Source organism: Scyliorhinus canicula, chromosome 10, assembly GCF_902713615.1.
Source record: "Scyliorhinus canicula chromosome 10, sScyCan1.1, whole genome shotgun sequence".
NCBI lineage: Eukaryota > Metazoa > Chordata > Chondrichthyes > Carcharhiniformes > Scyliorhinidae > Scyliorhinus > Scyliorhinus canicula.
In genome coordinates, this window is record NC_052155.1 from 114,104,457 (window position 1) to 114,116,960 (window position 12,504).

At 47.2% G+C, this 12,504-nt stretch overlaps 1 protein-coding gene across 1 annotated transcript in view; it reads right to left on the reverse strand.

The window, feature by feature from the left end:
• trpa1b (transient receptor potential cation channel, subfamily A, member 1b) overlaps positions 1–12,504 on the reverse strand; it is a 163,080-nt gene that overhangs the window by 23,358 nt on the left and 127,218 nt on the right. Inside the window, exons 22-23 of the mRNA XM_038808471.1 lie at positions 8,491–8,660; positions 1,323–1,452 (exon numbers count right to left, since the gene is read on the reverse strand). Of these exons, the coding sequence (XP_038664399.1) occupies positions 1,323–1,452; positions 8,491–8,660 (300 nt within the window). The remainder of the gene's footprint in view (positions 1–1,322; positions 1,453–8,490; positions 8,661–12,504) is intronic.

Here is a 12,504-nt window from a genome sequence, read left to right on the forward strand (position 1 = left end):
AAGTGCTATATGTAATTCCTTCTTGAAAACATAAAGGGCGCGATTCTCCGCAAATGCAGCGAGTCGTAAAGGCTGCCGTGAAACTGGTCGTGTTTCACGGCAGCCTCCGCGCCCCCTCCCGGGACCCGATTCTCCCCCCCCGGGCGGGGCTAGCAGCGGAGTCCCGTGAATCACGGCATCGCAGCCTTAGCAACGGTCGCTAAGTCCGCGCGCCAACGTCACGCCAGCTGACGCGTACGATGACGTCAGCCGCGCATGCGCGGATTGGACGGCTCCAACCTGTGCATGCACGGATGACATCATCTCCCTCGGCCGCCCCGCGGACTAATCCTGCGGGGCGGTGGAGGGAGAAAGAGTGCGTCCGTTACGGACGCACTGCCCACGATCGGTGCCCACCGATCACGGGCCCATGCCCCCCTTGGCACGGCCGTGGTACTGCCGTGCCAATCGGGGCCCTGGATGCCCAGAACGGGCATGTTGCGGCCGTTTTTTACGACGGCAGCAAGCAGGTGTGTTTGCTGCCGTAAAAACGGCTGTAAAGGCCTGGGAACTCGGCCCATCGGCCTGGGGAGAATCGCTGTTCGCCGTAAAAAACGGCGAGCAGCGATTCGTGTCGTGGGGCGGCCGTGGGGGGGGGGGGGTAGAATAGCAGGAGGGCGGGGAAAATGTCGGGGACACCCTCCCACTATTCTCCGACCCGTCGTGGGCAGCGGAGAATCGCGCCCAAAATGTTTTATCCTCAACGGCTTTCTGTGGTAGTGAATTCCACAGACTCACCACTCTTTGGGTGAAGAAATTTCTCCTCATCTCAGTCGTAGATGGTTTCCCCCATATGTTTAGATTGTGAACCCTGGTTCTGGACTCTGTATAATCCTGTTAGAATTTCATAGTTTTTATGAGACCCCCCTCCCCCATTCTCCTAAACTCCAGCGAGTATTATCATAACCGACTCAATCTCTCCTCATACGTCCGTCCCGCCATCAGAGGAATCAGTCTGATAAACCTTCTCTGCACTCCCTCTCGAGCAAGAACAAGTGATGTAAGTGATGATGAAGAATGTAAAATCATATCCAAAGTGGCAGGCCATGTCAAGCAAAATACTTTGAACAATTTCTCAATCTACACCAGTGCTTGCTGCATTGAATATTGTGAATGGGGGCGAAGCGAGGGATGGGGAGGGCAATGGAGGAGCTTACATGCGGTCAACATACCCAGTTGGTGAAATTACATTCATTTTTCTGTAGCTAAAAGCCCACTGCCACTCATACTGTTTTTTATTCCCTTTACACTTGATTATGAACTTGGACAGTGGCTGCACTTACCTGCTCACATAAAAGAATGTAGAAGGCCAATCCAAAAGCCAGGATAAGGAAGAAAAACAGGATAATAATATGAAACAAGGTGTTCAGAATCTCCCCAAACATTACGACATAGATTCCACAAATATCGAATCTGAAAGATAGACACAAACACAACTATAAAACTTGCACCAAGTCTGAATGAAAATTCCCATCACTTTTAACTTTGTCTGTTTCATTTGTAAATCACACCGTACTCCGGAATCATTGTTTGTTGTAGACAAAAGGAAACAGCTTTATGCTACTGAGAGCTACTGGACCTCATTTCACCTTGAATTCCAGCAATTAGTAAAGAAACATTCACAGAAATATAAAAGTTGGTCTTGGCTTTGCAACCCGGCATGTTAGATTTCTCATGGAAAAACTGGAATAGCTATTGTGAAAGGAGGGAGCTGTTCCATTGGGAAGGCTCCACTTAAACCCGGCTGGAACAATGCCCCGGTGAATCACATAACTAGAGCTCTAAATAAATCTTTAAACTAAAAAGGGATTGGGTTTGAGAGTCATTGAGTGAGGGAAAATTTATGATTCTCAAGAAGAAAGGTCAAGGCCATAGAGCAGTGTGTCTTTTGTATACAGATCAGCAAAGTGTGCACCAACACAGACACCTCCCTGCGAAGCTGGGGCATTTCTGTATTCTGCCTTTTCCCCCTCCTCCTTTTCCTTCAATGAGTCATGTCATTCCAAACCTCTCCCTCTTCAAGGTTCACACCTCACTGGAGGGCTAGCAGCTTCAATATCATATTTAATGTTCCAACGAACTGCAAACAGGTGGATTTGTGTCTGGAAACCTAGGAACACCACCCAACCACATTCAACCCAAACCTGCTCGTTTTTGAAAGTTAGAAGTCCCCTCTGTGTATCTCTCTTTGCACAGCAGAAGATGCAAACAGTACACTAGTCATAGTGGCTCTATGAGAGTGAGGAGTTTAAAGTTATTAATATCAATAAAGAAAAAAGTATTGGAGAAATCCCTGGATCTAAAAGCCAATAAATCCCCAGGACCTGATGGTCTATATCGCGGGATACTAAAAGAGGTAGCTTCAGAGATAGTGATTGCACAGTTTATGATTTTTCACAATTCCCTAGATTCCAGAGTGTCCCAGTGAATTGGAATATAGCAAATATAACACCACTATTCAAGGAAGGAGGGAGAGAGGAAGCATAGCAGTTAGCCTGCCAACGGTCTTGAGAAAATGCTGGAATCCATTATTGAGGAAGTGATAACAGGCACTTAGAAAATCAGAATGTGATTAGGCAGAATCAACTTGATTTTGGGAAATAGAAATTGGGCGGGATTCCCACCAATTGGCGGGGCGGCCCGGACCGGTGCCAAGAGTAGTACAAACCACTCCGGCGTCGGGCCGGTGAGAAGTTGCGGAATCCTCCACACATCTGGGGGCTAGGACGCCGATGGAGGGGTTGACGGCTCGCCAATCAGCGCCGAAGGGCCACCGTGGGCCGGCACGAGTTGGCGCATGCGCAGAACCGCTGGCATGTTTCCTGCGCATGCGCAGGAGGTTTAGTCTCCACGCCGGCCATGGCGGAGCCTTCCAGAGGCCGGCACGGAGGAAAGAGTGCCCGCACGGCACAGGCCCGCCCCCAGAACGGTGGGCCCCGATCATGGGCCAGGCCACCATGGCCCCCCCCCCCCCCCCCCAGGGCTGGATCCCCCTCAGGGGGTCCCTGAGGACTCCACAAGCCACCCTCCAAGCCAGGTCCCACCAGGGTGGACCATGTCTATTTCACTCCAGCGGGACTGGCCGAAAACGGGTGGCCGTTCAGCCCATCGGGGCCCGGAGAATTGCCAGGGGGGCCGCTGCCAACGGACTTGGACCGGCGGGGCGTGATCCCCGCCCCCACCTGAAAACCGGTGCCGGAGAATTCGGCAGCCGGCGTTGGAGCAGCAGGGCGGGATTCACGCTGCCTCCCGGCGATTCTCCGAACCAACGTGGGGTCGTACAATCCCACCCACAGTGTTCAGAAAATCTATTAAGAGACTGTTAAGGATATGACCAGCAAGGTCAATAAAAGGGAACTAGTGGAAGTAGTAGATTTGGATTTCAAAAGGCATTCAAAAAGGTGCCTCTTGACAACATAAGGGCTCATGTGTTTGGGGATAATGTATTAGTATTAATAGAAGATTTTTTAAAAAGGTATTTTATTCCAAACTTATATAAAAGGTTACAAAACATAAAGAATTTGTGAAGCAAACACTCCAATATACAGCTATAAACAGCTATGGGACAAATGTTTTCCCTTTTTCATCTCCCCCCCCCCCCCCCCCCCCCCCCCCACCGCCGTGATGAACAGCTCCTCAAACACGGCGCATCCCCCACATTTCCTCAAAGCCCTCCGCTAAACCCCTTAATTTGTATTCAACTTTTTCCAGCCAAAGAAAGTCAAATAAATCCCCCAGCCAAGCCGCCATCCCTGGTGACATTGCTGACCGCCAGGCCAGCAGAATTCTTCGCTGAGCAATCCGGGAGGTGAAGGCCACAACATTGGCCCTCCTCCCCTCCATCATCTCTGACTTCGCCAATATCACAAATATCGCCACCAAAGGGTCCGGGTCAATCTCCTCCCCCACTATCCTTGTCAGCGCCGCGTACACCCCACCCAGAATCTCTCTTACTTTTCACAGCCCCAGAACATATGAACATGATTCACTGGTCCTCGCCCACACTTTTCACACTCGTCTGCCACCCCCTGGAAGAACCCACGCATTCTTGCCCGAGTTATATGCACCCTGTGTACAACGTTAAACTGCATCAGATACATCCTTGCGCATGAGGAGGTCGCATTTACCCTTCGCAATGTCTCGCTCAATACTCCCCAGTTTATCTCCCCTCCCAGCTCCTCCTCCCACTTGTCCTGAATCTTCACCACCAAAGCTCACCTCCCTGCTCTCCCAGACACCCGTAAAAATCTCCAATCCTGCCCTCCCCTTCCACATCCTGGAGCAGCAATCCCTCCAACAGGGTATGCCTCGGCAACCTAGGGAACTCTTTTCAAACCTTCCACGAAAAGTCCCTCACCTGAAGGTACCTAATCTCACTTCCTCTCGGGAGCTCCACCCTCTCCTCCAGTTCCTCCAAACTGGCAAACCCCTCTTCCAAGTACAAATCCCTCGTCTTAACCACTTCTCTCCACTTCCTAAACATAACATCTATCACCCCGGCTCGAAACTGTGGTTTTCACATAGCGGCGCAAACATCAACATACCTTCTATCCTGAAATGCCTCCTCAGCTGGTTCCAGACCTTTACTGAGGAATATGAGGTCATTCACTTTGTTGGGACAAGCTTTTAAAAAAACTGAATGTTTCTAAATCGTGTGCCACTAAATGCTGATGTTCTGAGGGGTATGGACATCCTTGTACAAGAAACATCGGAAGATAACCGCCAAGGTCAGAGGCTGAAAAGTCTGCGGAGGGTAATTCACCCCCTGACTCCCCAAAGCCTGTCTGATATCCTGAAGTTCTTTACTTGCCTGAATGAGTGCAGCTTCAATAACACTCAAGAAGCTCGACACCATCTAGGACAAAAAAGCCAGCTTGCACAAGGCCACAAACATTCACTCTCTTGACCACCAGTGCAGGGTGACAGCAATGTGTATCGTCTACAAGATGCACTGCAGCAACTCACCAAGTTTCCTCCAAAAGCACCTTCCAAACCCACAACTTCTATCACCTCGAAGAACAAGGGAGGCAGATGCATGGAAACACTACCACCTACAAGTTCCCCTCCAAGCCATGCACCATCCTGACTTAGAAATATATTGCTGTTCCTTTACTGTCACTGCGTCAAAATTCTGCAATTCCCTCCCTAATAGCACTGTGGGTTTACCTACATTACAGGGGCTGCAGCTGTTCAAGAAGGCTGCTCACCACCACCTTCTGAAGGGCAACTAGGTATGGACAATAAATGCTGGCTTAGCCAGTGCTGCCCACATCCAGAGAGAGAATTGTTAAAAAGTATAGCAAGCAATTAGAGAGGTGAATGGTATTTTGGTCTTTGCAAAGCTGGAATAACTTCGCCAAGGCCAGTCTTCTATAATACCTCCCTTTATTAAAGCAACATGGCTTCCAATATCTGTGTCCCAGCCCGGGGTCCTGCGGAATGCCGGCTCGGGTCGGTACAGTGGGTTTCAAACTCCTGCCATACATCTCCTATTGGGCGAGCCTCCACCAGCTCAAGAGGGGAATTCATATTCCACAAAGCCCACAGAGAGATCTATCGCTGATACCCCCGTCCTTTAAAGTCACCAGATCAAAGGCAAGTGAAATACAAGAATAAGGAAACCTTTCTGCAATTGTTCAAGGATTTGATGAGGCATCTCCAAATATTGTGTACAGTTGTGCAGGATGCAAGAAAGGTTCACAAAGTTGATTCCAGAGATGAGGCCGTTATCTTATGAGAAAAGATTTATTACACAAGTCTAATACTTTCTGGAGGTGAGAAGAAAAGTACTTTAGAGAGCAGATTCAGAAAGGTTGGGAAGATTAGAACTCGGGGTGATTTGAGCTTGATGGGGCCATTAAGATTGAGATTAGTAGACATTTCTTCCCTCAAAGTTTGTGAATCTTTGAATTCTATCGCAGAGGGCTGTGGTGCTGAACTGTTGAGTACAATCAAAGTGGATATTAATAGGTTTTTGGACTCTACGGGCATCAAGGGATATGAAATAGGGTGTAGGAAAGTGAGGCGATGGGCAGCACGGTAGCACAGTGGTAAGCATCGCTGCCTCACAGTGTCAGGGACCCGGGTTCAATTCCAGTCTAGGGTGACTGCCGGTGTGGAGTTTGCACTTTCTCCCCGTGTCTGCGTGGGTTTCCTCCGGGTGCTCCGGTTTACTCCCACAGCCCAAAGATGTGCAAGTTAGGTGGATTGGCCATGATAAATTGCCCTTCGTGGCTAGGGATGTACAGATTAGGTGGGGCTATGGAGTTACAGGGATTGGATAGTTGAGTGGGCCTAGCTGGTGTGCTCTTTCAGAAAAAAAAAGACGGCATGGTGGCACAGTGGTTAGCACTGCTGTGTCACAATGGCAGGGACCCGGGTTGGATTCCAACTTCAGTTAACTGTATGGAGTTTGTACAATTTCCCCTTGTCTGCATAGGTTTCTCCCAGTGGCTCCGGTTTCCTCCTACAGTCCAAGGATGTGCAGGTTAGGTGGATTGCCCATGCTAAATTGCCCCTAAGTGTCCAAAGATTGGGTGGGTTACTGGGCCTAGTAGGATGGTCTTCTGAAAGGTCAGTGCAGACTCAAGGGCCAAATGGCCTCCTTCTGCTGTACAGATTCTATGATTCATGATTCTATGATGTTGAGGATCAGCCAATTAACTTATTAAATTTTAGAGCAGGCCTTGGGTGTGACTACTCCTGTTCCAATTTCTTCTATTATTATTATGTTCTTAAAGGTCAGTTATCTGTTCTGGGCTGCCTTTGCTGTGTCCTTCCCTCCCTCTATTACTGGGATGAATCAGCAATGTCCCTCCTTAACTAGTCTCGCAGGCCCATTGCACAACAACCCATCGTGTAATCCCCCCAGATTCCCCTTCCCCATGGCCCCTTAAACCTCAGCTCCAACCCCTGACTCCCCCTTCGCTGACCCCTAAACACTTACAAAGTTCTGATCCCTGGCATCTTGCCTCCACATGGCTGCATGCAGTACCATCAGTGGCTACCATTTCCACTGGCTCTACCATTGCAAAAGAAAGCTGCTAACCTCTGCCTGGCCAGCAGCCCTTTGAGGTGGAGCTTCCTGTCCTTGAGGGGTGGAATCCCATCATCAGCTTGGCATTATTTGGCTGTGAGGTAGTTATCCTTCCCCTGGGTGGCCTCACCCTGACCTTTTAACCATGAGGATGGGAACCACAGCACCCCATAAATTCAGCCCCATGTTTCTTGACCAATGCCCTGATTGACCATTGGATACAAATCTACCATTAGACTCTGTGTGTAATGCTCCTGGTTTGCCAAAGTTAACCTCAGTTGGGCACAGGTCCAACAGGCAAGAGGAGTAATTTTCTGCATAGCTGCTTATTCCCCCTCGATATTCGAGCACATAGACGATGAGACACATGCAAGAATTGCCAAAGCCTTTGGCAGGCTTTGAATACCTGTCTGGGAATGAAGGGGAGGAAGTCTGCCAAACTGAAAGACTAGAGCAATAGTCCCGCCCACTCTGCTTTACACATATGCCGAGAAGATCAATCACCTTCACTTGAGCTCCCTTTGGAAGCTTTTAAAGATTTGATGACAGGATAAAAGACCAAACACTGAGGTGCTCATCTGAGCTAGCTACAAAACATCCACACCATAGTGAAAGAGTCATAACTGAAGTGGGCTGGTCATGTAGCTAGAATTACGAACACGCACTAAAGTGAATCTTCTATAGACAGTTTGAGTTTGGATGCACTTTCATGTGTTCAAAAGAAGTCCTATGAGGACACTCTGCAAGCCTCACTCAGAAGTTTTGATATTGACTTTGAGCAGTGGGAGAAGACCACCAGGGATTGCTGCGCCTGGCACAATCAAATAAAAAGCAGGCACATATTAAAGACCGAGAGAAAATCCCAGTCAGTAACACACTCAAAACTCAATCTGCAGTATCCTGTTCCGTTTGCAACACATTCATCCAGGCACAGATTGGTCTCAGCAATCACCTATCTAACCACCGGAACCTGACCAAACACTCAGAGGCTGAACAAGATCATCTTCACCTCAGAGGAAGAAGAAGCCAAGATCCTCATTCCCATATCGACCTATGCTCGTCTCAGGCAAGGGCTCGGCTGTTTACCAGTGACCTACACGCACATGTAAATATGGATACAGTCTTCCCCTGTTGAATTTCTCAATTTTATGCTAATTTTACACCCATGAAATAGGCAGAATGAGTTCAACGCCATAGTTGCGAAAATGTTGAAGAGCTGCATACTGATGTGTTCAATATGCATGCTCTCTACCAGCACTGATTATTTAAAGCCTCACAGTTCTTAAATGCAATAGGAGGTCTCAAGGATTTAACACACAGACAACTTCAATAAAGGTAGATTACGGTCTCTATGATTACATCCTGATCAGAACCAAGGACAGATTAGTAAATTAAAATATTGTTAAAATGTTTACCTTTGGAGGTATAATAGAAAGTTCAACCATGCTGCATATGCACAAAAAGTACCACACTCCCATTGTATTGGAATTCTGACATGGAAAATCCAGGGAATTACAAAGAGAATCGATGCCACATATATAAGCCAGTCGAGTGGATTGGTTGCATCAAGTAGATACTGCCTTCCCTGTTCATGCAGATAGAAAAAATAGAAGATTAACACAGTGGCAATTAATGCAGAGTAGAACAGTTACAATATTATTTTATTCTTTCTATGAGGTACTGCAGGGATTAATCAATTTGCGATGTGATGCCTTCTACAGTACTACCCTCCAAATGCATCCTTTTCCTTAATCACGGCAGATGGGCGCTGTTACAAATTTTCAAATACTTTCGGCGGAATTTTCTGTTCCTGAGACTAAGGGCTGGATTCTCCGATTCTCTGGGTATGTCTGCAGGATCCATCTGGTCTTATGACCAAAAAGTCGCGCCGCTCCCGCACCGATGCTTCGCACCATACAACATGGCGGCAGCCGCGCGCGGACCTGGTCTGTCAAAAGCTGCCGCCCCGATAACCCCCCTCGTCACCCCGGGCCCAGCCCCCACCAGTCTCCCCAGCCCCCGCCGAAGCACCCCCTGCCAGCGGAACAGCTCCCCCCCGACTTGCGGTGCTGGACACAGTCAGCAGCCGCCACACGAGGACCCTGAAAAGTGAGAGGACATGCTGTCGGGGCTCAGCCCATCGGGGGCGGAGCATCCTCAGGTGACTACTCAGGTACCCTGCTCTGAGAGATCCGAGCATCAGAAAATTGGCGCCGTCCCCGATTCCGGTGTAAAAATGGATTCTCCGGCCAATCGCTGAACATGATTTCAGCGTTGACGATCGGAGAATCCGGCCCTAAGTGTTGATGCCAGCACAGGTCAGTGGGGTGCGCAGGAAGATGGATGCCTTACAGGCCATGGTCGTGGTCCATTGGTCCCTTGGGGTATCACCCCAGCCAGTGTCCAGCCCTCAGTCAAGCCTCTCTGTGTCCTTTAATAAAATAAATTTAGAGTACCCAATTATTTTTTCCAATTAAGGGGCAATTTCGCAAACCCAATCCACTTACCCTGCATATATTTAGGATGTGGGGCTGAGACCCACACAGACATGGGGATAATGTGCCAACTCCACATGGACAGTGACCCGGAGCTGGAATCGAACCTGGGTCCTCAGCGCCTTGAGGCAGCAGTGACCTCTCCATGTCCTACCTTCCTCTCTCTCCCTCATCAGCCACAATGCCAGTTTCACGATTTTTAAAGGCACAAGTGAACTGCGCCATTGGGAACTCTGCCCATTGGAGGAGGAGAATCACGGAGACCCCTGCATTGACCGGATCAGGCCCGCTAATGATATGCAAATGAAGTTTGCTGTACGTGCAGTCCGAATCGCATTTGCGTTGCTGTCGAGGCGACGGGTAATTGTGATTTGGCATCAAATCGGCGCCCGCCATGATTTCGGGGTCAGAACCTATTCTCCACTCAATCGCATTTCCCGATTCCAGTGTCTGCCAACTGAGAATCCCGCCCTTTGGTTTCTTTCAGGTTCTATTGATTAGTTTTGGGTAATTCCTCACTCGAAGCCAGTGAAAATGTAGCTTTAGAAACTGTTTAGGATCATTGTTGCACTCTCTTCCGTGACTGAATTCGTATTCCTTTAGTATGTTTAGCAAAATTTCACAACGTAAGATAAAATTAGTGGCTCAATTTAGAAATATTTACAAACATTTTATCACCCATTTTCTGTATTTAAAAGTAGCATTCGAAAATGTAGTAACACACACTCTTCAGTATAAATAGCATCTGTACAATAATAAATATGAATCATAGTTCATGAGAGGAAGGAACTGTAAGAAGAAGTTACACCACGGTTGAGTGGTTAGTCGCATCTCTGATTAAACTGGCCAAGCCCTGAAAAGTAAATATGCCACATTGAGACTGATCAGAAACCAGCAAGGAATAATAACTTACTTCACTTTGTCCTTACCAATATACCTCATCTTTTTATTTGTACATAATATGTGGGTGTCATTGGTAATTGGCAAGGCTAACATTCATTGTCCATCCCTAATTTCCCTTAAGGTGGTAATTTCTTGTTCAGCTCTGTAAACACCACCATCCCATCCTAAAAGCCATTGGACTCGACATCTTCCGAGAACAAAACATTTAGAAACAATTTGATTGCAGTTTATATGATGATGAGATTGTGCTTGTGTTGACAGTTTTAAAAAAAAAATTTAGAATACCCAATTATTTTTTTTTCCAATTAAGGGTCAATTTAGCGTGGCCAATCAACCTGCACATCTTTGGGTTGTGGGGGTGAAACCCACACAGGCATGGGGAGAATGTGCATACTCCACACGGATAGTGATCCAGGGCTGGGATTCAAACCTAGGTCCTCAGTGCCATAGTCCCAGTACTGACCACTGCGCCACGTGCTACCCCTCAGTTTGCTTTAATTAAATATATTAAGGAGGTTTAGAGAACCCCAAAGTGTATCATGGAGTTCACCTGACCCACAAATTTTGATAGATTGTGGTTATGGGGAGCACACGGACCTATTTACAGGTGTAGTGCAACAGAGAGCTAAAGTGCTTTTAAATTAAAACAATGTTTATTTATGAAACCAGTTAACACTTTATAAACCCACAGTAAACATCTTAACATGTATCAACACCAATCATCCCCACAGATACAATATTCTATAAGTAACCCTTAATCTTTCCTTGCAACATCCATAAGCCAAAAGACCCTTTTTAACAGAGAGATCAGGTTTACATTCTCTACTGATAGCAGTTATCACTTTGAAATCACCCAAATGATCTGGAGACAGTCTTTAGATTGCAGAGAGATCCTTATACATCTGCTTGCTTTTCCTGCAGCTATCTAGCTCACAAAACGAAACTAAAAACATCCTGTAGCTGCCTGCTCAAAATCGTAAGTGAAAGACAGAGCCCAGCTCCACCCACACTCTGACATCACTGCAGCTATTTGATAAACACTCATTTCTTAAAGGTTCTCTCATATGACAGTTATGTAGAGGCAGAACTAGATGAGATGTAAGGAGATGGGCCGTTACTCCGAGAATAGTAGACCTGTGGAATGGCTTGTAGCCCATTCATGCAATAGGCTCAGAATTATTTCAAGCAAGGCCTGGACCCATTTCTGACAAGATTCATATCAAATTAATCACAACCAGAGACTAGTTTCAATCACCCAAGAGCATTGAACAGGAAATTCTCAGATTTCTTTCCTTAATTGCCTTGGGTTTTCAGTGTTTTTCTCCCCCGGAAAGCTACCTGGCTTCCAGATGGAGAGGGGACATATATATTGTGAAGCACAAGACGTCGCATTTTCGTGGACAGGCTGGGTGGAACAGAGTGTCATTCCTGTTTTCATATGTCCTGTATGTAATTCAATAAGCTTACTTCAACAGGATTGTCCAGTCTGATAAGTTCTTACTCAAGGACAAGAGCAACAAATTCTTGAGGATGTCATCTCCCCCAATCAATATGACATCCTGACTTGGCCATTCCTTCATTATTGCTGGGTTAAAACCTTGAATTCCATACCCACACCAGTTTGGAGGGTTATTCTCCACAAGGACTGAAATATTTCAAATAGAAGGTCTGTCATTGCCTTCTCATGATACCTAGGGATGGGCAGTAAATTGGTCAACCAGGAATCATCCACATCCTAAGAGCAATATTTTTAAAATGAGGTAGCTGATGAAAAGGTACAGCAACACCCTGAAGGCTTCATAACATTTTAAAATAAAGTCATCAAATTGGGCTAAGGTCTTCAAGCAGTGACTATTTTGAGATAACTATAGAGTGAGAGAAAGCTTCTCCCTGGAAGTAACAGAGCAACAGGCCTTCCAGTATCCCTGGATTGACTGACAACCTTCTCCTGGTGCTTCGTGGAGTTGCCACACTGGCAGCCGAAGGGAAATGACACAGATTTGCAGGTGCTACATGAAATGGCACTTAAGG